The 23,283-nt window shown below is 43.9% G+C and overlaps 1 protein-coding gene across 3 annotated transcripts; it reads left to right on the top strand.

The window, feature by feature from the left end:
* Positions 1-444: 444 nt before the first annotated feature.
* On the top strand, positions 445-23,013 carry LOC129169267 (pecanex-like protein 3). Of its 3 annotated transcripts, XR_008566395.1 has the most exons (37): positions 445-805; positions 2,175-2,663; positions 4,457-4,665; positions 4,730-4,835; positions 4,916-4,955; positions 5,033-5,128; positions 5,271-6,971; positions 7,626-7,755; positions 7,897-8,066; positions 8,267-8,324; positions 8,391-8,532; positions 8,612-8,769; positions 8,886-9,039; positions 9,126-9,158; positions 9,248-9,419; positions 9,517-9,627; positions 9,722-9,813; positions 9,889-9,998; positions 10,410-10,515; positions 10,592-10,684; positions 10,794-10,944; positions 11,488-11,632; positions 11,845-12,022; positions 12,113-12,221; positions 12,305-12,434; positions 12,529-12,587; positions 12,678-12,893; positions 14,012-14,265; positions 14,579-14,809; positions 14,891-14,994; positions 15,064-15,211; positions 15,298-15,528; positions 15,614-15,888; positions 15,957-16,126; positions 16,681-17,087; positions 20,066-20,287; positions 20,372-23,013. XR_008566395.1 is itself a non-coding variant. In XM_054755515.1 (36 exons), the coding sequence occupies exons 2-36, from the start codon at positions 2,511-2,513 to the stop codon at positions 20,216-20,218; spliced, it is 6,792 nt and encodes a 2,263-aa protein (XP_054611490.1). In that variant the 5' UTR covers positions 445-805; positions 2,175-2,510; the 3' UTR covers positions 20,219-23,013. The 3 variants fall into 3 exon arrangements, 2 of the variants coding, with proteins under 2 accessions (XP_054611490.1, XP_054611489.1); XM_054755515.1 differs by having other exon boundaries at positions 11,848-12,022; positions 20,066-23,013; XM_054755514.1 differs by having other exon boundaries at positions 20,066-23,013.
* Positions 23,014-23,283: the final 270 nt, after the last annotated feature.

The raw sequence follows: 23,283 nt of genomic DNA, 5'->3' as shown, positions 1-23,283 counted from the left end.
ACACACTGTTAAATTAAATACAATACGAATTATACAATTTTGTTAAATTGAATTACATTAAAAATAAGTAAAATAAAATTGTGGTTATCTTAGCAACATGAGAGGGGCAAAATATTACACTTTAGCCAAACGTATTGTTAAATAAATAATGTACATGTAATGTTCTTGTAATTTAATTTATACTGCGCATATTTAAAATTACATTTTGTTTATGCCAGCAACATGGGAGGGGGCACATTAGTAAATATATTGTTTCTAAAAAAAAAAAAAAAAAAAAAAAAGCATTATCCCATATACGAATGAAACGACCGTCCATCGCTGATAACTCAACTTGTCATGTTGGAGCATTTTAAATGTAAGGCGTGAAGCCCCGCCCAGTGACGTCACCCCGAGCGTCCAATCAACACCATGGAAATACTTCGCAGATTACTCACTTGAGTTTGCGTGCGTGCGCGCGCATGTGTGAGCCAACTAGTTGTTGGCTAGTAGCATTAGCTTCCACAGTTAGCACTGCTTTTGGAAACATTGTCAAACACAGTCTTACCAAAGTTGCCCACCATTAGAGGGGCCCCCCGTTAAAGAAGCACGTCTGTCCGTCTGAAATGTCAAAGAAGGCCCTCGGGAAATGAGAACTTAGCCCCTCGTTAGTGGGGGCAAGTCCGGCTACATCTTTTGGCCATCGCCTACTGCTTGCTAGCATCCTGGGAAGGAAAGCTCTGAGATTTTGCAAGGACTGGATGCGGAAGAAGGATATGAGGCAAGCTGGACGGCTAAACCTAACTGATCGCTGTGACTGGATCAAAATGTGAGTACAATTACTCAGCACGGTTCTTAGCTAACTGTAGCAACTAAGCGTTTATGTGGCGGTCATGTTTTTACTTGGTCTTTACCCAGCTCACGAGCTTGACAGCGAGCAGCTACAGCAGGCAGGCCTAGCATTAGCCTACCATCTACTTACCTTTTTATATCACCTAATGTTAACACAAAATGTCAGCGCGTGTGCTACTTTTTACTGCTAATGGTTGTGTCTACACACACATCGAGATCACTGCCAGTGCTTCGATCTACTGCAGGTTGTCCCGATCATAACAAACATTAATCACAAGCTAGGCCAAATTGTTTGTTAGCCTGCTAATGCTTGTTGGAAAATGTCATAATAGGCCGTGAAACATAAACTAAACTGTATCATTTGGTAGCATCATTTAACATGACAAAGGTTAGTTAATGAGATTGTAGAGTATATAATAATAATTTACAGTGGCGTGGTACTGCACTGAGAGATGTTCCAGACATATTGCTCCTCTATTTTATTATATATACAGTATATATATATATATTTACCTTAATAGAGAACGGAGCTTGCTGAAGGCAAGCAGCCTAGCATTAAGATGTCATGCATTTTGCTTTTTTATGTTATTAACTGTCATGCAAGTGTAAAAATAAGTTAATCGCTATATGGTAAAGCTCGAAAGCAAAAGATGTTGTACTTGTCCCCATAAGAGTAAATTGGAAAGTGGGGAGGGAGGATTGGTGAAGGTGAGCCGCCGAGCATTAAGATGTCATAAATACTGTACTGCCTGTTTTATTTTCTGAACTGCAAAAAGAAGTAAAGCGCTCTATCGTAAAACGTTTGTACTTGCCTGTGTAACATCAAATAGGGAAGGGAAAACATCATTCTTAAATGTTGGTCCTCTATTTTAGCCGAATGTCTGAATAAAAATCAGAGAACTGCTTCTCATGACGCAGTGAAGACATTCATAACTTCTGATACAGTCCTTGTATTGGATTCCATTACAATAGCTCTTTTATGCATGTTTTGCAGCCAGAAAATGCATTCTGACACTTGCTTATTTTCACTCACAGTATGCTGTTGTAGCTTAAATCAGGGGCCTGTTGACTCCCTCGCTGTAGTAACCACAAATCAATTCATTTTGTCTTTGATGTTGGTTTAGATGGATGGAAAAGATGTTTTTCTTGATATTTCTCAAGCTGCTGAATCCCCTCGACATTTGTGTTGTCATAGTTAAGTGTGCTGATTAGCTAGCTATGTCAGAAACTCATCAAGGTGTTCCTCAAGATAAAAAGCATACTCTAATTTATTATTTTTAAAATATAAAGTTGCTCTGACAAACTACATAGAAATGTCTTAACTTGAATTCTAATCTCTCCTGCAGATGAGTGTTTTGTCACACACTCTAAGGGCTGCCAATGTGCCGCAAAGTCTCTCACCTGATTACCCATCAAGGATTAAGCTGGAGCGTGGCATCGTTTGTGCAGGGAGGGAGCACACACCAGTGCCAGCATGTGCAAAGACTCCTGACCTTTACTGAAGTGTACACACACCCGAGACACAGAACTGTTGTCCTCTATGAGACAGTCCTGCTTGATCTGCCATCCCCAATGGAAGTGCCATCATAGACTGAAGACACTGTGGCTCCAACTCCACAGTTTTGTCAGCGACAGTGTTGGAGCGACTATTTCAGCTCTGTGTTCCCCCTGAAGGAGGAGAGATGGGCTCCCAAGCGCTTCAGATATTGCGACAGGGCGTGTGGGCCTCGCTCACTGGGGGGTGGTATGTGGACCCTCATCAGAGCACCTTCTCCAACTGCTTCCATCTCTACCTGTGGATATTTCTGCTGGCCTTCCCCTTTCTGCTGTACATGGTGAGTGTTTTTTTTTTTTTCCACCAAGGTCCAGTCTCACTCCTACTGTGAAATGATTTGTTCACACTGAGAATCCATTTTTAACCATTGCAAATAATGGAAATTGAATTAATCTGTTCCAGAGTCAAATTGTGACCATCATAAAGCCTTTAATTTACAGACAGTAACATTGTTAATTGTGATACAAGTGTAAAAAGAAGTTAACCACAATATTGTAAATCTTAAACACAACAAATGTGCTTAATCACAATCAGCTGACCAATACTATAGGCCGATATTGGATCATGTCATCAGATCATATCGGTATCGTGTTTTCTGCTGATATTGATATCTGCACGCAAGTCAGACCTCATCAAACTGCACCGTGCTCCACAGTGCAACAAACACTGCTAGCTCAGTGTGACCGCAGTCTGGAATTATTTCCAAGTTTTGCCTTTGGATTGTAAATAAGCAATTTGCAACTACCCAGCTATACCCAGTTTATAATTTCACTGATTGCAGTAGTCCAGGGCGTCATACTTTGCACTTTACTTTCTTCCTACACGGATGTGTGTGCCACATAGAAACGTGCAGCTTCCCTATTGTATCATCGCTGTTGATAGCAGGAGGACATGTCGTGATAGTTGACTGTCGGTCATGATTTTTTTCAGGATTATTTTGTTCAGACAAAATGTTTAATGTAAATATGGCACTTTTCTATAACTTACATTGCATATTGCAGTATTTGTCTTATTTTGCACAAACTGTCTTTTTTTTGTGAAATGCATCCAGTGGCATCACAGGAGAAGAAGCACAATGTGTTCATTCATTACACAACACTAGTTTGAGGGAATAGCTGCTGCCAGTATCGGTATTGATTGATATCGGTATTTGTAATGAAGTGCTGGACAGTATCGGTATGTCGGATATCAGTGTGAAAGCCATTATCAAGCTTCCTACTGAAAACAAATTGCGTACTGACCTGCGCCCTCACTCTATCATGTTTTTCAAAAATGTATTAATAAATTATTGCTGTTTTGTGGTTGAATATGGTCTATTATTAGTTTATAGCATATTTAAGCAAATTGGACATATTCATGGCTTAAGTGAAGTATTTTCAAGCATAAAAATGACTAAATTAAGAAAAATATAAATATAAGGCATTCAAAAGAAAGTGAAATACAGTATCTGTCACTTGTTGTTGTGCGCCTTGGAAGTCACATGTGTGACGTCAGCTAGGTAGAGTTGACTGTTGGCTGAGTGCTAGCAGCAGGTTAGCAGTAGGCCTGCCATGGTAAAAAATTTTGCTGGATTTTTGTCCTACAAATTATTGCCGATAAACAATATTATTGTCAGCATTATTTTGAGACATTTTTTTCATGACCTTAATGATAATATAGGGCATAACAACGCGAGTACACTGTATCAAAAGCAACAGACTTTCATTTCTCAAGAGTATTTAACATTTGTAATTGGAATGTCAAGAGATTTCAAGTAAAATAAATTAAACAACATAATGAATTAAACAAAAAACAATGAAAATAAAATGGACTGTCAGTCTCTCTTAGCAAAGGACGCTAACAACGATTAACCATATACAAAATTAGTTGCAGGTCTAATTTGCTTTCATATAATGCTTGCTTTCATTCATCACTGACACCGCTCTTTGATGGCCTAAAATAATTTTTAAAAACCCTCAAAAAAGCAAAATATACTTGAGTTGTCACACAACACATGCGTACGTGTCGCCTGACGTTATTGTATTAGAATTAAAATGTAGTTTTGTTAATAAAAGCTTTTTTCCTCCCCCACAGGCTCTTCCCGCCAGCTTGGTGGTAGCAGGCTTGTACTCTGCCGCGGTGGCCATCTTTTTCACCGCCATCAAAGTTGTCAACTACCGTCTTCACGCCATGTTCGACCTCGGGGAGATTATCGAGAAGAAGCAGGCCTCCCTCACCACCGATGCTCCAAGGACAGAAGAAGGGGATGAAGGCTCGGGTGCCCATGATGGGAATCAACCCAGGTGAGGACCGTGTGCTTTTAGACAAAATTATCAACTTGTTTTAATTTGTGTGTCTCCCTCACAGGGATATCCACGCTGGTGTGGAGATGACTGTATTTCGGAAGGTCAACTCAACGCCTCCAGTGCGATGCAGCTCTCAGCACTCACTGTTTGGACTCAACCAGGTGTCGGTGAGGAACATCCCCCAAAGCTTATGACCGAGCCTTTTGAACGGATCATTGATTAAACTTTTTTGTTTTTTACTGTCTAGGAGTTCTTACCACAGCTTGAGGATACAGGGGGGACAAAGGGTCAGTGTTTTATCCTTCCAGAGATACCTCAATTATTTGTGTATGCTGTGTAGTTAAACCATGTTTGCTTACTTCAGATATCAAAGAGTTATTGCGAGAACAGGGAAGCAATAACGTGATTGTTACCTCGGCTCATCGGGAGATGCTGCGGCAAAGTTCTCAGGACACCATCAGTAAGTCGGCTCATGGCTGTAGAGTCACAATGTGTCTTCATTGTGCTTACCAGCACCATGACTGGATGTGGGATTAGTGTTTAATGCTGCATAATTTAATGTATAAATCATTTTAATCAGGATTCTTGTCTGTGTCTTTCAGGAGCTCCCAGCATGGTTCAGTCCTGCATTGCTGCTGCTCTGGGAGGTAACTTCCCAGGTCTCCTGGGACTCTCCGGAATGGCCTCCGGATTTGGAGAACCAGGAGAATATCTGTCTGTACCCCCTTCACCTTCCAGTCAAGAAGACGGAGGCGAGAAAGAGCCATTGCAGGATGTGGAGGCGCCTCAAAGGATCCCTGAGGACAACGGGTTAGCTTATTCTCCCCTCGCTCCCTCTGCTGAGTCTGAGAGTCTAGGGGAGACCCCCCTTAGTCCTCTTATAAAGAGTAGCTTAAGTGAGGAGCTGAGTGAAAATCTTTTGGGTTTGGGCCTTGATCCAGTGGTCTTTGTGCCTGGGACTGAGCACCCGGGTTGCCGTAGTGGAGTGGCACTAGCTGCTGGATCCACAGACAGCTGCTTCAGTGGAGGTGGAGCCACCACTGACCGTGAGACGCTGAGCACAGTAAGCAGCTATCGCAGTGAAAAGACGGACTCCACTCAGCTTGAAAGTCCATCTCTCAGCCAACCCAAGCTCCCAGATGGACAGATGTCGGCTTTTGCGGCGGGGGATAATGTCCCCAAGGCTACCGAGGTCCCAGCAGGACAGGATGGCAGTGACACAGATAACCTGTCTGACAGTGTGCTGCTGCGCTCCCCTTCCAAAGAGCTCTCCCCCAGCCAGGCCCTCGACAGGACACTTGTTGAAGGGGATGATTTACCGCCTGCACCTTCTGACATTGCACAAGCCCCCATTTTCCACAACTCTTCCCCTTCGAGTAGCGGTCACTCAGATGTTTGTGATTTAGATAGAACCGCCCCTGTGCCTCCCCTACCTCCACCAAGGCAAGCTACTTCTGTGCCCTCAGGGCTGGCCCTGGGTTCAGTGAGCTCCGAGCCCGCTTTGCCCATATCCTCAACCCCCTTCCTGCTGTCGGACCAGTCTGCCCAGCAGGTTGTGCGACCCAAAGACTTGAAGCTACTGCGGGCCAGTGGCAGCAGTGTGGGCCACAGGCCAGGCCGACGGAAAGCTCCTCGAAGGCGAGCTGGGGCAGGAAGTAGTAGTTTTGACTGCGGTTCTTACAGTCGTCACCACAATCATAGACAACACAGAGATTACATCCCTGTACGCAACCGGCTTGGCGCCAAGGCTTACAGTGAAAGTCTCTTTGAGGATTCCAGCGATGAGGACGACGGCAGCGACATGAGCGCCGCATCCAGTCTGGGCTCTCAGCGCCGCTACAGCTCAGATGAAGACGACTCCAGCTCCTCTACCTCCTGCTACTCTCCAGAACTCGCTAATGCCGGCGCCGCACTACCACTCCCCGCGGCCACTTTACCACCCACTCCACTCGAAAAGGATTTAGCAGAACCTGGTGGCGGCTCACATTCCCATGCTGCTCAGCGCTCGTCGAGTACAGCCAGCGCTAAGACTCACGCGCGGGTTCTCAGTATGGACGGAGCAGGTTCAAGTCAAAACAACGCAACAGCTCCACCTTCTACACTACATACCATGCCTTCCACTTCCACCCCTGCACCTCACACTCTCACCATGTCCAAGTCTGACTTGGAGGCTCGAACCATTCACATGGACAGCTTCCCGGGACCTCATCATCATCGCCTGGATTCTCTTGGAGGCTCTTGGACTGGCAACCAGATGGGTTGGCGAGCAGGGGAATTGACTGAGGAGGGGGCAGTGGGAGGAGGTGAGCTGATGTAACTTAGTATTGCCTCATGTTGTTTGTTGTCAACATAGCCAAATGAAGATTAAAAATGTATAAGCCATGTTTCCACTAGGGGTGTCTCGATGCAATATGATATTGGATTTCCGGCCGATATCGGCAAAAAAAATGAGAATCAGATGATATCTGCATTTAAAATCCCCGATATTGGCACTCCGATACAAGCAGTCGATCCCAGACTCAGAAAGAGCCCACGTAATCACAACAACAGCATGTGCTAATGTGTTAAGCATGGAATAGGAGTGATGTCGGCCGTGTGTATTTTTCTTTAAAGTTCGAAAAAGACGTTGCAGCTGCAACGCTTGTCATGCACAAGTTTTCCATGGTGGCACAGAACCGGGGAAGTTTAATGTGACCAACCTCATTGCGCTTTTTAAGCAACGTTACATGGGAAACTCCCACGGGACGAAAATAAGTCATGAGTTATAGCAGAAAAGATGACCGGCCCCTATCGGTGGTGAGTAAAGTCGGGTTTAAATGCTTAATTGAGCACCTATGTTATGCCTAGCCGACGCTACATTGTGCATAAAACTCTACCCCAGATGCGTAAAGAATTAAATGAGTCCGCACCTTTTGTAGCACAGTGTTCTGCTTGGTACTGAACATTACAATCTGCAGCCCTGGTGCCAGAGGAAGGAGGCAAGCACGACTCTGTCAGCAGTGTAAAGAGGACCCAGGCCATCCGCAGGCGACACAATGCTGGGACCAACCCAACACCCCCTCCCTCCACCATGGGATCCCCACCCAGGTCAGCCCCCCTAATTAAAAAGTTGCTAATGTGTGTTTTTATCATAGAACACATAATAACCAAGTGGCTTTGCTTAAGAGGTGTGAAGGCTGCATTTGTTCATTTTATCGTCCTATTTCTTATTTAAACTGGTTCTATTAGCCTCCAGGACCTACAAAGAGCTCGGACCTCCTCCCACTCGCGGACACGCACCCTTCCATCCGCCTTACAGTTCGCCTCATCACTCCTGCTCCCCCGCAGCGGTATCCACGAGGCCTCCACCTTTGACGACACATCAGAGGGCGCCGTGCACTACTTTTTTGATGAGAGCGGTGAGTTTCTGGCTTTCAAGGAATAAGCTGGACAGCCTCAGAATAAAAGCAGCTTTGCTAATTTTGTATCTGGAATTAAATGAGAAGATCCATGCAGCTCTTATGTCTGTCATTTAAAAAGGAAGAGTGAAGAGTGAAGTTCGCTAACTTTCGCTAACAGCTGGAAATGGATTTAAATGATTCTGTCTGTTGTTTATCAGGAGTGAAGAGATCTTACACATTCGGACCTGCTGGAGGAGGTTACGAGGACCCCGTTCAGTAAGTTTAGTTTATTTTTCTGCTTTGAAAATTAGCATTGCTGAAAGCTAAAGTGCTTGCTTGCAGGGAAAGGGAGAGGCAGTCCCAGTCCTCAAGCTTCACCTCCACGGAGGTCCAGGAAGGCGCACCGGTCCTGTCCATGCTGCAGCCCAGACCTGTGGTCCTACAGGGCATGCAGGTGCGCAGGGTGCCTGTGGAAATGCCTGAGGTTAGCGTTCATTTTCTTGTTGTTGCATTTCTCCTTCAGTGTTAGCACCTTTTTAAAACCCATCTCAACATGTCTGCAGTTTGACCTGGATCACGAGTCTCTGCAGGAGTCCCAAGAGAACACGCTGATGATTGAAGAGAAGGTCAAACCCAAACAGTACTATCGCTTTTGGGTGCTGCCTGGGAAGTGGTTAAGGGTCCGCTATGATAGATTAGCTCTTCTGGCCTTGCTGGACAGGTAAGCTAGACCAGTATAAGAGACATGTTGCTAAATCTGACACCTTGGTCAGCAGTTTGTATCAGAATGCATCCGGAACTGTTAATATTTAGAGACATATTTTATTGTGTTGCCAGGAACCGACGTGTGGGAGAAAATGTGTTTGCTGTTGTGCTGGCCAGTTTGGTGGCCTTTCTGGGGTTCCAACTGCTGCTCCAGGGCTTTTTCAGGGACATCTGGGTTTTCCAGTTCTGCCTGGTCATTGCAAGCTGCCAGTACTCCTTACTCAAGGTATAAACTGTGTCACACATACAGGCATCTTGTGCCAAATCCATGGGACATTTCTAAAGCGTCTAAACATTCTTTCTCTGTTTCAGAGCGTACAACCAGATGCAGCTTCTCCCATGCACGTGAGTTCCATGCTCACCCTCATGTGTTGAGGAACCTTCCTTTCTTATAACTTTATGTAACATGCAGTTGCACCCTTTGTTGTGAACAGGGTCATAACTGGATCATCGTGTACAGTCGTCCTGTTTACTTCTGCTTGTGCTGCATGTTGATCTGGGTCTTTGACTTGTCCGGCCGCTCTGGCAGCCTGCAACCAGTCTCCTTGTACGGCGTCACCTTCTTCTCTGCACACTTCCTGCTCTGTGTGAGAGATATGCTCCTAGGTAAATCTGCATGTTTGCCTTGTATTAAATGTCAAGTTAATCTTATAAGGGTTATACAGGATATGCATCACATATTGTCTTTTTATCACCCTGACAGTGTTGGCCTTGTGTTTCCCGGTCGTCTTCCTGTTTGGCTTGCTACCTCAGGTCAATACATTTCTCATGTGTCTGTTGGAACAGATCGACATGCACGTTTTTGGTGGAACGGGTAAGAGAGCGTGTAGCATGTGTAGCCGGTAATTAAAGAGCATACTTGCGTCTTGTTGGCACTGCATTGATCCACTCTTCTTTTTCCTCCCTAGCCACCACCAGCCCCCTCTCATCTCTGTTTAGCCTCATACGCAGCATTCTGGTGGCTGCTTTGCTGTATGGATTTTGCTTGGGTGCCATCAATGTAAGTGCAACACTTTGCTGCGGTTGAAGAAGCTTCATGGTTGAAAGCTACATTTGTGTTTTTCTCGCCTCAAAGGCGCCGTGGGGGGACGCCCATGTGCCAGTACTGTTCTCTGTCTTTTGTGGCTTGCTGCTGGCCTTGTCTTACCACCTGAGCCGTCAAAGCAGCGATCCCACCATCCTGTGGTCAGTATATTGCTTCACGGGGTCCTTTTTGCCTCTCACCCAAAAAAACATAAAAGACGTATAAATATGTCTTTGGGATCTGACTTATATTATATTTAGTCATTTTAGTTTCTGAAATATCCCTAACTTCTTCTGAGTAGTATAATATCATTAAAAAGTCAATTTAGCAGAATAGGTGAGCTTTAAAAGCAGTTATTTCAGGCTTTGCGCCCACTACTGGGTGCTGTCATATAGCAAAATCCCTTATGTCTACAGTATACCTGTACAGTAAGCTGGCTGCTACATGAAGGGATGTTGATAACATGTTAGGTTAAATCAAACAATTTAATATACATAATTCGAAGTAATCATTCATTAATTTGACTTTGTCTCACATATGAGTGGTCATTATCCTTAAATTCTCTTTTTCAGGTCATTGGTGCGGTCCAAATTATTCCCCGAATTGGAGAACCGTACACCAGAAGAACCCCCTGTGGAGATCAAGGACCCTCTGCCAGAGAAGCTGCGTAACTCTGTGGTACAAATCAAAACTGACACATCTGTTCTCTGAAATATTTTGACATCATTTTAAAAAACACTTTTCCTCCCAATAGAAAGAGATTCTTCATTCAGACCTTGTCATGTGTCCCCTCATGGCTGTGATCACCTTTGCCATCAGTGCCAGCACAGTGTTCATTGCGCTACAAGTTAGTACGAGTTTAGGGTGTTTTTTTTTTTTTTTTTGGACACTTTTTCTCCTCAAGACACTTTGTTGCAAATGATCACTTCTTCCACTTTTGTGCTCTTGCCCCGCAGCCTGCTCTCAGCGTTGTGTTGTACATCCTTGCGGGAGTCATCGGCTTCATTACCCACTATCTTTTGCCTCAGCTCCGCAAACAGCTGCCTTGGTTTTGCCTGGCTCACCCTGTGCTCCGGTCCAAAGAGTACAGTCAGTTCGAGGTCCGAGGTGAGTGTCTCATTGTTCTCGTTATCCGCCTGCACTCAAGTCACTGGAAAATATAAGGAGCTTTATCAGCTTCTCCCCCTGGAAGCATCACTGTGGATTAAATGAAAACCAGCAAGGTCTCAAGTTGAAGTGCTGCTGAGAAATGCATTTAACCTCCATCATCTCTAAGGGATTTTCACAGAGTGTGCCAGCACCACATTCTGATAATCTTTTTTTTTTTTTTTTTTAACTGTTGAGCAGCTTCACATTTTTAGCAATCTACTAGAGCTTACTGTGTTGGATCACTTGAAATGTGTAAGTCTAAAATAACATCACACTATTTATTATTATTTAAGAATATTTTTTTGATTATCGTCTGTGCTGAACTGCAAAGCATTTTTTGATACAATAGTGAATATTTTATTTAATAGTTTTGATACAGCTCTTGTATTGAATTGAATATATTTTGTCACCTTTGTTATTTTTGTATAATAAGATAAGAACAATAGCAATGCTGATTGTTATTTTACATACATTTTACAAGTTATTTGTGTTTGTCACCAGATGCTGCTCAGTTGATGTGGTTTGAGAAGCTATATGCATGGCTTCAGTGTGTGGAGAAGTACTTCATCTACCCAGCCGTCGTGCTCAACTCCCTCACGACAGAGGCATGCACTGTGGGCCAGAACCATAAAGAGCTGGATATCTAGTAAGTCACAACAACAAAGTTCTGCACCACTGTTCTGCAAAAAATGTGTGGTTTGTGTAAGCGAAAGACATGGACAGCATCAGACTGAGACGTGTTTCTACTGTATTGTTCATTTAGCTATTAAAGTGGCAAAATATGTGAAAATGGTGTGGGTTGTACCCCATGAAGTGAGTTTAAAGCACATCTAATCATGTCCATCTTGACTCCTCCAGCAGCCGAGCGCTCTTCATCTCAGTGGCTGGCATGAAGTTGCTGCGTTCGTCCTTCTGTGCCCCGTCGCAGCAGTACGTCACGCTGTGCTTCACCACGCTATTCTTCCACTTCGACTACCCGCACTTTTCAGAGACCTTCCTGATTGACTACTACTTCATGTCTATTCTTTTCAGCAAGGTTAGGACACACGTCGTCAGTCATGCCAGACTTTTTTTTTTTGTTAGGAGTAGTGTTGTGATGATACTGCATCTTCTTCTGACTTCTCAGATGTGGGACCTGCTGTATAAATTACGATTTGTTTTGACGTACATCGCTCCCTGGCAGATCACGTGGGGCTCGGCCTTCCATGCCTTCGCTCAGCCCTTTGCTGTGCCACGTATCCTTTAACAATTCTGTGAAACACCTCAGTGATTGTTCTGTTACGTCATTACATGCCCTTAACTCTGCATTTCTCTGCAGACTCTGCCGTACTATTTGTGCAGGCCATCTTTTCTGCCATCTTTTCCACCCCTCTCAATCCTGTCCTAGGTAGTGCTGTGTTTGTCACCTCATACACCAGACCTGTTAAGTTCTGGGAGCGGGACTACAAGTATGTTTTTTTTTTTTTTTTTCTACATATGCAGCTATAACTCCCTGAAGTAATCCACACAATTAGTGCTAATGCCAGTCTATGTTCCTAACAGCACCAAGCGGGTCGACCACTCCAACACCAGACTTGCCACTCAGCTTGACCGTAACCCAGGTACGCTTATTTATTTACCTCCATCTTGTGTGCATGAACATGGCTGTTGTGATGTGTAACTGTTGCTCTGGTGCGTTGTTTTCATCCAAGGTGCCGACGACAACAACCTGAACTCCATCTTCTACGAGCACCTGACACGCTCGCTGCAGCACAGCTTGTGTGGAGACCTGCTGCTCGGCCGTTGGGGCAACTACAACACTGGCGACTGCTTCATCCTCGCCTCCGACTACCTCAATGCTCTGGTGCACATCATCGAGATCGGCAACGGCCTGGTTACCTTCCAGCTCAGGGGTCTGGAGTTCAGAGGTGTGTTCTCAAATTGAAGGAATATCTAAGAAAAGCTAGATAATTACGTGACAATTGTAAAAATAAATCATTTAGGCTGAAGCTCTTGTAGGAATCAACCCAGTTGAATCTCTGCCAAGCAGCATGTTCTGGTGTCGCTTTTATTTATGAAGTGTTCTCATCCAGAAGCCACTATTTGGAGAACCAGGCCATGTCATGTTAGTTATTAATGAGCTGATAAGGTCATCTGGAGTTTTGCATTTTTTTAAGAGAGGCCAGTTAAAAGATATGGATTTATTGAAATTAGATTTTATTTTGCTTTCAAAAATATGCATTTGCAGTATTACAGTGATACCTCAGTCTTTGTTATTAATTTGTTCTAAAAGTTCAGACAAAAACTGAAACAAAAAACAAAGCGATTTTTCTCATAAAAAATAATGTAAATTCAGTTAATCTGTTCCAGACAGCCAAAAATATTAATAAAAAATATATTTTCAATGAATGATTATAGTTTTATTTATATATATTTATATGTATTTCTTTTGAAATGGACAAACGAACATTTTACAATTTTTACCTTTTAAATGAAGACTTGTGAGGAGGGTAGGGGACGCCATCTTCATACTTTGCAATGAGTTCTTCCTTGAATTCGGTGGTGTTTCTCGCCTTCGTTATCAAATTGCCGGCACTCACAACATCCTTTGGCCCCATGGCCATGGTTACTTAGCAGTCTCACTCAGTAAAAAAGACACTGACAGTGAGTCAGCAAACTATAGAGGGCTTTGTTTGGACACTCAATTTTGTGTGATGATGCAGTGCAGGGCAAACGGACTAGTATGTTATGCGCAAAATTTTATGATAACGGAGATGGTGTAAAAAACTGAAGCAATATTTTCACAGAAATCTTTGCTGAAAACCGAATCATACAAAGACTGCGGCGTACCAAAACCGAGGTTTGACTGTATTTTACATTGTTTGCAGTGGTATAGATTTCCAGTCCATCATATTGAGGTGTTTCTAATATTTTGCCTCTGTCATCTGACTCAAGCATGAAACAAAGATATTATTTACGATACAGAAGACTACAATCTACAAAAAGAAACTTGTTAAATAAATACCATCTTTTCTGCTCCCCACAGGAACCTACTGTCAGCAGAGGGAGGTAGAGGCCATCACGGAGGGCGTGGAAGAGGATGAGGGATGCTGCTGCTGCGAGCCCGGTCACTTGCCTCACATGCTGTCGTTCAATGCCGCCTTCGGACAGCGCTGGCTCGCCTGGGAGGTGGCGGCCACCAAGTACGTGCTGGAGGGTTATAGCATCAGCGACAACAACGCCGCCTCCATGTTGCAAGTGTTTGACCTCCGCAAGATCCTTATCACGTACTACGTCAAGGTGAGATGTCCACTTTAGCGACAAGAACGGCAAGGAAAACTCCTTTGAAGGAAGAAACCTTCAATAGAACAGTTTTAGATAAAAGTAGTCCCACATCAAACCTTATTCCCTACTTGTCGACTTCCTGTTTTGATTTCTACATTAATCGACAATGCTTGGCCCAAATGAAATTGAATTCTCTGGTTGCAGCCAAGTCGTCAAATCCATTATGCTTCAGCGCATTCAAGATCAAGTTTACCAGGAAACATAAACTCAATAAAATGCCACAAATAACAGAATTCTTATGGATACAAAAATGTCCTTTGTTGAACAGAGCATCATTTACTACGTGAGCCGGTCACCCAAGCTGGAGGAGTGGTTGGCCAATGAGACCATTCAGGAGGCACTACGGCCATGTCTCGGGCCCAATTATGTTGACAGTGACCCCACCTTCAACCTGAATATAGACGAGGACTACGATCACAGGGCCTCCGGCATCACTCCCTCCTCCTTTTGCATGGTTTACGTGGACTGGATTCAGTATTGCAACAGCAGGCGTCAAACGGTATGACTTCACACGACAGTATTTGTACTTCTAAATAACAGAAATGCATAGTTTTAAATCTCTACTTCCGTTGTCTTGCAGCCTGTGACCAGTGAAAAAGATTCTCCACTAGTCACTTTGTGTTTTGGGTTGTGTATTCTGGGAAGAAGAGCGCTGGGCACTGCCTCCCACAGCATGTCTGCAAGGTCAGACCAGGTTTTTATGCTTCTAACATGCAAGAGTTTGTTGTCTATACCTTATTTTGTTTTGTTCAGCTTGGAGCCATTCCTTTACGGCCTCCACGCACTCTTCAAGGGAGACTTTCGGATTACGTCTCCTCGGGATGAGTGGGTCTTTGCAGATATGGACCTTTTGAATCGAGTCGTGGCGCCTGGAGTGCGGATGTCCCTCAAGTTGCATCAGGTATCACTCCTCTGACCGGCAGGATACCTCTTCACAAGAGGCAAACCCCCAGTTGAGAATAATGCCCCCTGTCGCGCCCCCTTCAGGACCACTTTACATCTCCGGATGAGTACGAGGACCCCACAGTGCTGTATGATGCCATCACCGCCAATGAGGAGAAGATGTTGATATCGCACGAGGGTGACCCCGTTTGGCGCAGCGCCATCCTAGCAAACATGCCCTCGCTGCTGGCGCTGCGTCACATCATGGACGATGGCAGCGACGAGTACAAGATCATCATGTTGAACAAGAGGTTCCTCAGTTTCCGGGTCATCAAGGTAACCATCTCCTCCATCTTTTAGTGGTTGTTTAGTCTCAGGCTACTTCCCCACAAACCTGACCACCTTTGTGCTCCCTCCACAGGTGAACAGAGAGTGCGTGCGTGGGCTATGGGCGGGCCAACAGCAGGAGCTGGTCTTCCTGCGCAACCGTAACCCAGAGCGCGGCAGCATTCAGAACGCCAAGCAGGCTCTGAGGAATATGATCAACTCATCATGTGACCAGCCGATTGGCTACCCCATCTATGTGTCCCCCCTCACCACATCTTACGCAGGGAGTCACGGTCAGCTGCGCTCTGTGTGGGGTGGGCCTGTGAGCCCGCACAACATTTACAACTGGCTCATCAGTAGTTGGGACAGGTACAAAGTCTTGGACATGGGATTCTCATGTTCAGGGGTTACAAGTGTGACAGTTTATCTCTCTTCAGGATGCAAAAAGGATGTGGCGCCGGTTGCAACAGCGGAGGTAACATTGAGGACTCTGACTGCGGCGGTGGCTCAACATCCATCAATACCAACACCGCCATCCACACCACACAAAGCACACCAGCCTCCAGCCTTCCCCAGCCACACATCACCACACTGCAGCCCTCTTTGGGTAAGCTCTCTTCTCACTCCCTCTAGGGAAGGAAAAAAATCCAAGAAAGAAATCAGGAAGCAGACAAACACTTTTTCACACCACTGTCTTTACACGTAAATAAGGCATGAATATGCCAGCATTTGTTTTTTTTTCGACTTTTGGCAATTGGGAGAAAATGAAGTAAATGAGATAAAACCAGGATAAAAATATCAATAAATCCAGTGACATTCTAAACAAAGTGAATAATTGCAGTTGTTTCATTTAGTAATTAAATGAATGTTAAGCTCTTTTTAAGTAAAGGAAGAAAAATGGAGGACATCTGCATTTTGTCTCTTTTCTTTTTTATATGTTTCTGTTCAGGAAAAATACAATAAAGTCAAAATGTAAATAAAACATAAAAATATACAAATGTAAATATACATGCTAATCAAAATGAATACATTAAATTATTCCAATTATTGTTATTTTTATCAGTGGACAGCAATGTGTCTAGCCCATATCAGTGGGGTTGGGATCCTAACAAATGGGTACTGCCACATAAAGGCCATAAGTGTTTGTTTTTTGCCTCTCAGGTACAGACAACCCAGTAGGTCCAACCCAGAACTGGCCTCACCACCCCCAACCACTCCCACTGGCTCTTCTCAGCCAATCAGAGGGCAGGATGGAAGCGGGGCTGCTCTCATCCCTCCAGCGTACATCCTCCATCCAGGGCTTGCTGGGTCAACAACTGTCCAACTCCTTGCTTTCCTTCAGTGGCTCAGTGGCTCCACCCCCTCTGCCGGTGCCTGAACGTTTCTGCGCTGCCAGCTTCCTGGAGAACTCGGGTCACAGGGCAGGCCAGCGGGCTGGCCTCGCCCAGGGCAACGTTCTCCACTTTGAGAGCCATTTCGGAAAGTGGAGTTTTTCTGGCAAGAAGGGCTTTAACGGGCCGGCAGCAGCGGAGGGTGATGGAGGAAGCGTCCACGGCATACGCACACAGGTGACGAGCACAAACACGCATTGATTGTACTGTTGTCGTTTCATCCCATGCAGCTGGAATATTGGTGGCCACATTCTCCTGCAAAAATCCCTCATATTCCCCCACCTAAAGCACCAAGTTGCTACAAGTTGTGGAACTTTGGAAGCACGCGTTCTCCCACTAAAATCCCAAGTAGCTAGAACATTGTTAGCCCACATTCTCCTACTAAAATCCCAAGTAGATGGAACATTGTTAGCCCACATTCTCCTGCAAAAAATCCCAAGTAGGTGGAACATTGTTAGCCCACATTCTCCTACTAAAATCCTAAGTATATGGAAAATTGTTAGCCCACATTCTCCTACTAAAATCCCAAGTATATAACATTGTTAGCCCACATTATCCTGCTAAAATCACACTAAAATCCCAGTTAGTTGGAACATTGTTTGCCCACATTCTCCTGCTACAATCACACTAAAATCCCAAGTAGATGAAATATTGTTAGCTCATATTTTCCTGCTAAAACCCACACTATATGTAAAATTGTTAGCCAACATTCTCCTACTAAAATCCTAAGTACAGTCAAACTTGTCTATAGCGGCCACTAGAGGGAGTCTGCAAAAGTGGCCGCTATAGACAGGTGGCCTCTATAGACAGGTTGGTGTCCAGTTTGAATGTTGACCAGTAGAGGAAAAAAATAATAATAATAATGTTGACCAGTAGAGGGCACTGCGGACTGCGGATAAAAGTTGTACAGCACTACTAGGCTTGTTATTATCATGGTTCATGGTTTTAATCCTGAACATGCATGAGTCAAACAGTAGCACATCACAAAGGACAATTTTGCATGTCCAAAAAGGAGTAGGAAGAAGCAAAGCTTATTTAATCCTACCCCTCATCAGTTTCACATCAGTTGCAATACATTTATTCACCTCTTGTTCTTCCAAGTGTACTTTGTAGGTCTACATTACAATGTAGTGCAATCATAGCCAAGGTTTTTACTTACTAAAAGGAAGCAAGAGGCTTAATAATAACTGATAGAATATATCCATGACCCACAGAACAAAGCTGTGCTAGTAATGTCTTACGCTTGTTTTTAATATTTTACTTTTTATACGGCAGAGTGTCATTACAGCTTTAGTTCATCAGGAAGTGACGGGAAGTGACGGTGGGCGTCCCGAGCAGGAGAGCTAGGCTCAGTGCTAGCTGTGAGTTTGGAGAGAGTTGGGAAGTGTGTTTATGTTAGCGTGGATGTAAAGTCCTGCAGTGTTCTCCGCTGTTAATAAAGCCATTAAAGTGTATCGGCGACGTGAGTCTCTCCTTCCCCACAACAAGCGGCATTACAGTATTGACCAGTGCACACCAGGAAATAAACGGTGTCATTTCTTACAGGCATTGGCTGGACAGCTATGTAGTGGGGCTTGTTTAACTTTTGCCTTGTGGGCAAGCAGGAAGTAGAGACGATGCTGAGAGATGTGTGTGTGTTCTGAGCTGCTGTCTGGTGGCCGCGTTCAATAAACAAAGTTGGCAGAAGCAACAGGAGAAGTTTCCTTCTTTGCTTCGGAGCTAAATAACACTGACAAGTTAACAGACTAGTAGCGAACGGAAAAGAAGACAGCTTTTTTGTGTCGAATACAGAAGATGAGGACTTTGATGGATTTGTGGATGAGGATTGATGAAAAATAACGTGAGTACATTCTAAAATACTTCAATTAAGTACAACCAAACTCAGTTTTGCTCCCGCTGCCGCATGCATGCTAGCGTATGTTTTTTTTTTTTTTTATTGTAGTGTCGCTGGGAGCACGTCCTGTTCCCAGCCTACTTTGCGGTAATGTTTTGGTGCAAATGCTCTTCAAGTTACATGTTTGACCAGGAAATAGCAAGCTCAAAAGAAGATGGCTTTTTTATGTGGAACAACTGACAGTTTGTGTGGATCTTGTGAATGATTGTGACTGAGCTAGGACTCAGTAATTAAAGTCTACACACGACGGCTTCATTGATTGAAAAGCGAAACTTTTTCGTGCATGAAGCTTCTACTTGAGTTGGTAATTTGGCTGCTATATGCAGGTCAGATATTGACCAAGGGAGACAAAATGGGTGGCCGCTGGCCGCGTTGGACAGGTGACTGCTATACACAGGGTCTATAACATGTAAATTTGCTGGGGGGATTTTTCAGTGGCTGCTATAGGCAGGTGGCCCTTCTATAAAGGTGGCCGCTAAGACAGGTTTGACTGTATATGGAAAATTGTTAGCCCTCATTCTCCTACTAAAATCCCAAGTAGCTAGAACATTGTTAGCCCACATTGTCTTGCTAAAATCCCAAGTAACTAGAACATTGATAGCCCACATTCTCCTACTAAAATCCTAAGTATATGGAAAATTGTTAGCCCACATTCTCCTACTAAAATCCTAAGTATATGGAAAATTGTTAGCCCACATTCTCCTACTAAAATCCTAAGTATATGGAAAATTGTTAGCCCTCATTCTCCTACTAAAATCCCAAGTAGCTAGAACATTGTTAGCCCACATTGTCTTGCTGAAATCCCAAGTAACTAGAACATTGATAGCCCACATTCTCCTACTAAAATCCTAAGTATATGGAAAATTGTTAGCCCACATTCTCCTACTAAAATCCTAAGTATATGGAAAATTGTTAGCCCACATTCTCCTACTAAAATCCCAAGTAGCTAGAACATTGTTTGCCCACATTGTCCTGCTAAAATCCCAAGTAGCTAGAACATTGTTAGCCCACATTGTCCTGCTAAAATCCTAAGTAACTAAAACATTGATAGCCCACATTCTCCTACTAAAATCCTAAGTATATGGAAAATTGTTAGCCCGCATTCTCCTGCTAAAATCCTAAGTATATGGAAAATTGTTAGCCCGCATTCTCCTACTAAAATCCCAAGTAGCTGGAACATTGATAGCCCACATTCTCCTGCTAAAATCCCAAGTATTTTTGCTGTTTTGCTTCATATTTGCTTCACATACTCTTTTTGCAGCCGCCCCCGCCGGCCCCCCCACAGGAAGCCAGTCCGACACAAGATCCACTCGGAGCGACTCGGGCGATAGATTCCTGCGTGCTGAATGCGGGAGACGCCCCCGCCCCGCCAGATGAATCCACAGAGCTGCCTTTACTTGAGCACCTGCGCTGATGATTGACCCACCCCCACGCCCCCGCACACTGGATGGCGCCCCCTTCAGGACTCATTCCATAAAACCTTGTAAATCCAGTGGAGAATCAATACACAGGGATATGCTTTTTTTTTTTTTCAATCATCCCACTAAACTACACTTTCCCTCCCCAGCCTGAAAGTCTGTTTGCCCAAAGTCACCTTCATGAGGATCCTGTGAGGCGCTGTGTGCGTGTGCGTGTGCGTGTGCGTGCGTGTGTGTGTGTGTGTGTGAGTCTGTTTGCGTGTGTGTGCTTACAGGCCAGGAAGGCCAGTGCAATTATAAGGGATCTTTTTTTTTATTTGTTTTTTTTTTTTTTTGCTTGAGGATTGTTCATGTTTCTAAACTGGAACATAGAAGATCAGCTCCAGACGTTTGAGTTTCTCTTCACTCAGTCCTCCTCCCTCCACTGTGCTTTCGGTAGGCAAATGTCACCCAGCCATCACGTGGTGCTTGTTTACAATCTATCCATGGACGCAGCGAGTCCGATCTGGGACAGATTAGGAGTGAAGCATTTTTTTTCTATTCTTTTTTTTTGTTAAACTTGAATATCACATCTGACATGGAGTTGGGGGGGTCTGGGGGGGCTGCTTTCTGCTCACTCCTCACTACTGCTGCTGCATCCCCCGCTATGCTAACTAGCAAACAAACTGACTTGTACTATTATTACTACTGCTTCAATCCAGCGTTTTAGTTGGAATACTGAGAAGGAAAGCGGAATATTTATTGGAGGATGTTGGTCTTACATAGTGGGATTTCTTTGATGTGTCATATGTTCACTTTGTTTTGTCAACCCCTCCTTTTCAATACGTGTTTGCATCATCTCACCAGGGGCTCCCTCGTGTGTGTGTGTGTGTGTGTGTGTGCGCGCGCACGCGTGTGTGCACGCACGCAACTGGAAATATTCTGAGAAGTCACCTTTAAGTTGGTTGGTTTGCCTCCGAGTGCACTCTTCCTTGTTTTTGTTCTACTTGTACACCAATTAACCAATTAGGCTTTGAAACGGTCAGTACTCCCACATAAGCCCCGCCCACCACATGATTGGCAGCCCATAGTGCTCAAACATCTCTTAAGATGTTTTTTTTTGTTGTTGCACGGTTTGAAGCTTCTGCTCACCATGTTCTCTGTAAAAGTGGCTTTCTCCTTCTAAAGTCCCAAGTAGATGAAACAATGGGGTGCCCATATTCTCCTGTTTAAAAAAATCTCAGGAAACTGGAACATTACAGCCCATATTCTCCCGCTAAAATCCTTGTAAAATGAGTGCGAGGTGGAATGTAGGAGGCCCACATTTTCCTACAGAAATCCCTCTAAACTTTCAAGTTGCTCAAACAGTGAGTTTGAGTGTCCTCAGTCTCCTGCTAAAACCCCAAGTAGCTGAACATTGGTGGCCCACATTCTCCAGCTAAAAGCCGTCTTAATTCCCAAGTAGCTGGAATGATTAGTGGAGCCTGTATTCTCCCGTTCAAAATCTCAGGAAGCTGGAACTTTACGGCCCAAATTCTCCCTCTAAAATCCCAACTTCCACTAAAATCTGTTTAACAATTGTTGTTATTGGCGTTTTGGAGGCCCACCGTCTCCCACAGAAATCCAAAGTAGCTGGAACATTGAGTGTCCGCAGTCTCCTGCTAAAATCCCAATTCATTTAACGTTTGCGGCCCATATTCTCTACCCTCTTAAATCCCAGGGAGCTGGGCGGGCCCGTATTCTCCCATTAAAGTCCCAATAAACTGGAATATTGGAGGTCAGTATTTTTCTATGAATATCCTTCTTAAATCCCAAGTAGCCAGAACATTAGTTGCCCACATTCTCCAACTGAAATTGCAAAAAAAAAAAAAAAAAAGCCAGTACCTCAATGGCCCGCATTCTCCCGCTAAAATCCAAGGTAACTAAAACGTTAAGGCCCCGTATTGTCCTCTTAAATTGTAGTGGATTGAACGATCCCAAATAGCTTAATGGTTCCGGGCATCGTGCATTTTCAGGCTAAAATCTCAACTAGCCCAACATTGACAGCCCATATTCTCCTGCTACCGCATCCCTCTAAAATCCCAAGTAGCTGCAACTTTGGCAGCCCACGTTATCCTGCCAACGTCACTGTAAAACCTCAAGACGTTGAATGTTTGAGGGCTGCATTCTCCCACTAGAATCCCAAATAGAGTTGTGATGAGCTGCATTCTCTCTTAAATGCCTCCTAAAACTCCCAAGTAGCTGGAGCCCTCATTCTCCCTCTACGGTCCCAAGTAACCCTCCTGCTGTCGTTCTTCTCATTGGTCATCTTTCTCAAAAACTGCAGCCACCTTTCTCTCTTTTTGTTTTCTGTCCTTCTGTTGTTTACTTTACGTGCAGGACTCAAAGCGCAAGTTAGAGCGGATAGTGTGTCAGTTTCAGTCAACTTAAAAAGGGATTTCATCATCTCTGCAATTATGTACAGCATGTTTCATATATAAATATATATTTAAAATATAAATCTATTTTATTATGATTGGAAGTCCTGGGTTGTTTTCCATTTAAGACACTTAAGTCGGAGGGTTCTGTTTGAGACGGGCTGAGGAGACAAAAGCTTTGCATTTGAAATGTGCAGTTTGGGAAGATTCTGTTTTTCTTTTTCTTTTTTTTTTTTTTTGCACCATGCCGCCACCTGCTTTTGTTTTTGTTCTGGATCTGGAAGGGGGGGTCTTTTATTTAAGGACTTTAAGTCAATGTTCAATGTTCTGTACAGTTTTTTAAAGTGATTTTTTTTCTTTCTTCTATTTAAATTAAAGGTTTTTGTGTCTTTGTTTGCAAATGTAGTGTTGTGGCTGATTTCATTCCTTTTTGTTTGGTTTTTCAGTCAACTGGCGGCAAACACTCAAACGTAAAAATGTCTGTCAACACTTTAAGGCAGTAAAACTAGGAACATGTTGCATGGAAGCGCTGCAGATTTCAATCCATCAAGAAATAAGAAAGCAACTAAAGTTAAATAGTGGAACTTAACGCCACATGAACATGGAAATAAAATGTATTTCGTTAATAAAATATTTTATTCTCGTAACGTTGACTTCATTCTCAC

This window comes from Dunckerocampus dactyliophorus, chromosome 16 (assembly GCF_027744805.1).
Source record: "Dunckerocampus dactyliophorus isolate RoL2022-P2 chromosome 16, RoL_Ddac_1.1, whole genome shotgun sequence".
Taxonomy (NCBI): domain Eukaryota; kingdom Metazoa; phylum Chordata; class Actinopteri; order Syngnathiformes; family Syngnathidae; genus Dunckerocampus; species Dunckerocampus dactyliophorus.
This window is presented reverse-complemented; position numbering and strand designations above follow the sequence as displayed.

Bases quoted from the DNA above. Each gene is read 5' to 3' on its own strand.
- LOC129169267 (XM_054755514.1), top strand. From the start codon at position 2,511: ATGGGCTCCCAAGCGCTTCAGATATTGCGACAGGGCGTGTGGGCCTCG. The intron at 4,956-5,032 runs GTCAGTGTTTTA...TGCTTACTTCAG, and splicing joins GGATACAGGGGGGACAAAGG to ATATCAAAGAGTTATTGCGA. The intron at 10,685-10,793 runs GTTAGTACGAGT...CTTGCCCCGCAG, and splicing joins CAGTGTTCATTGCGCTACAA to CCTGCTCTCAGCGTTGTGTT.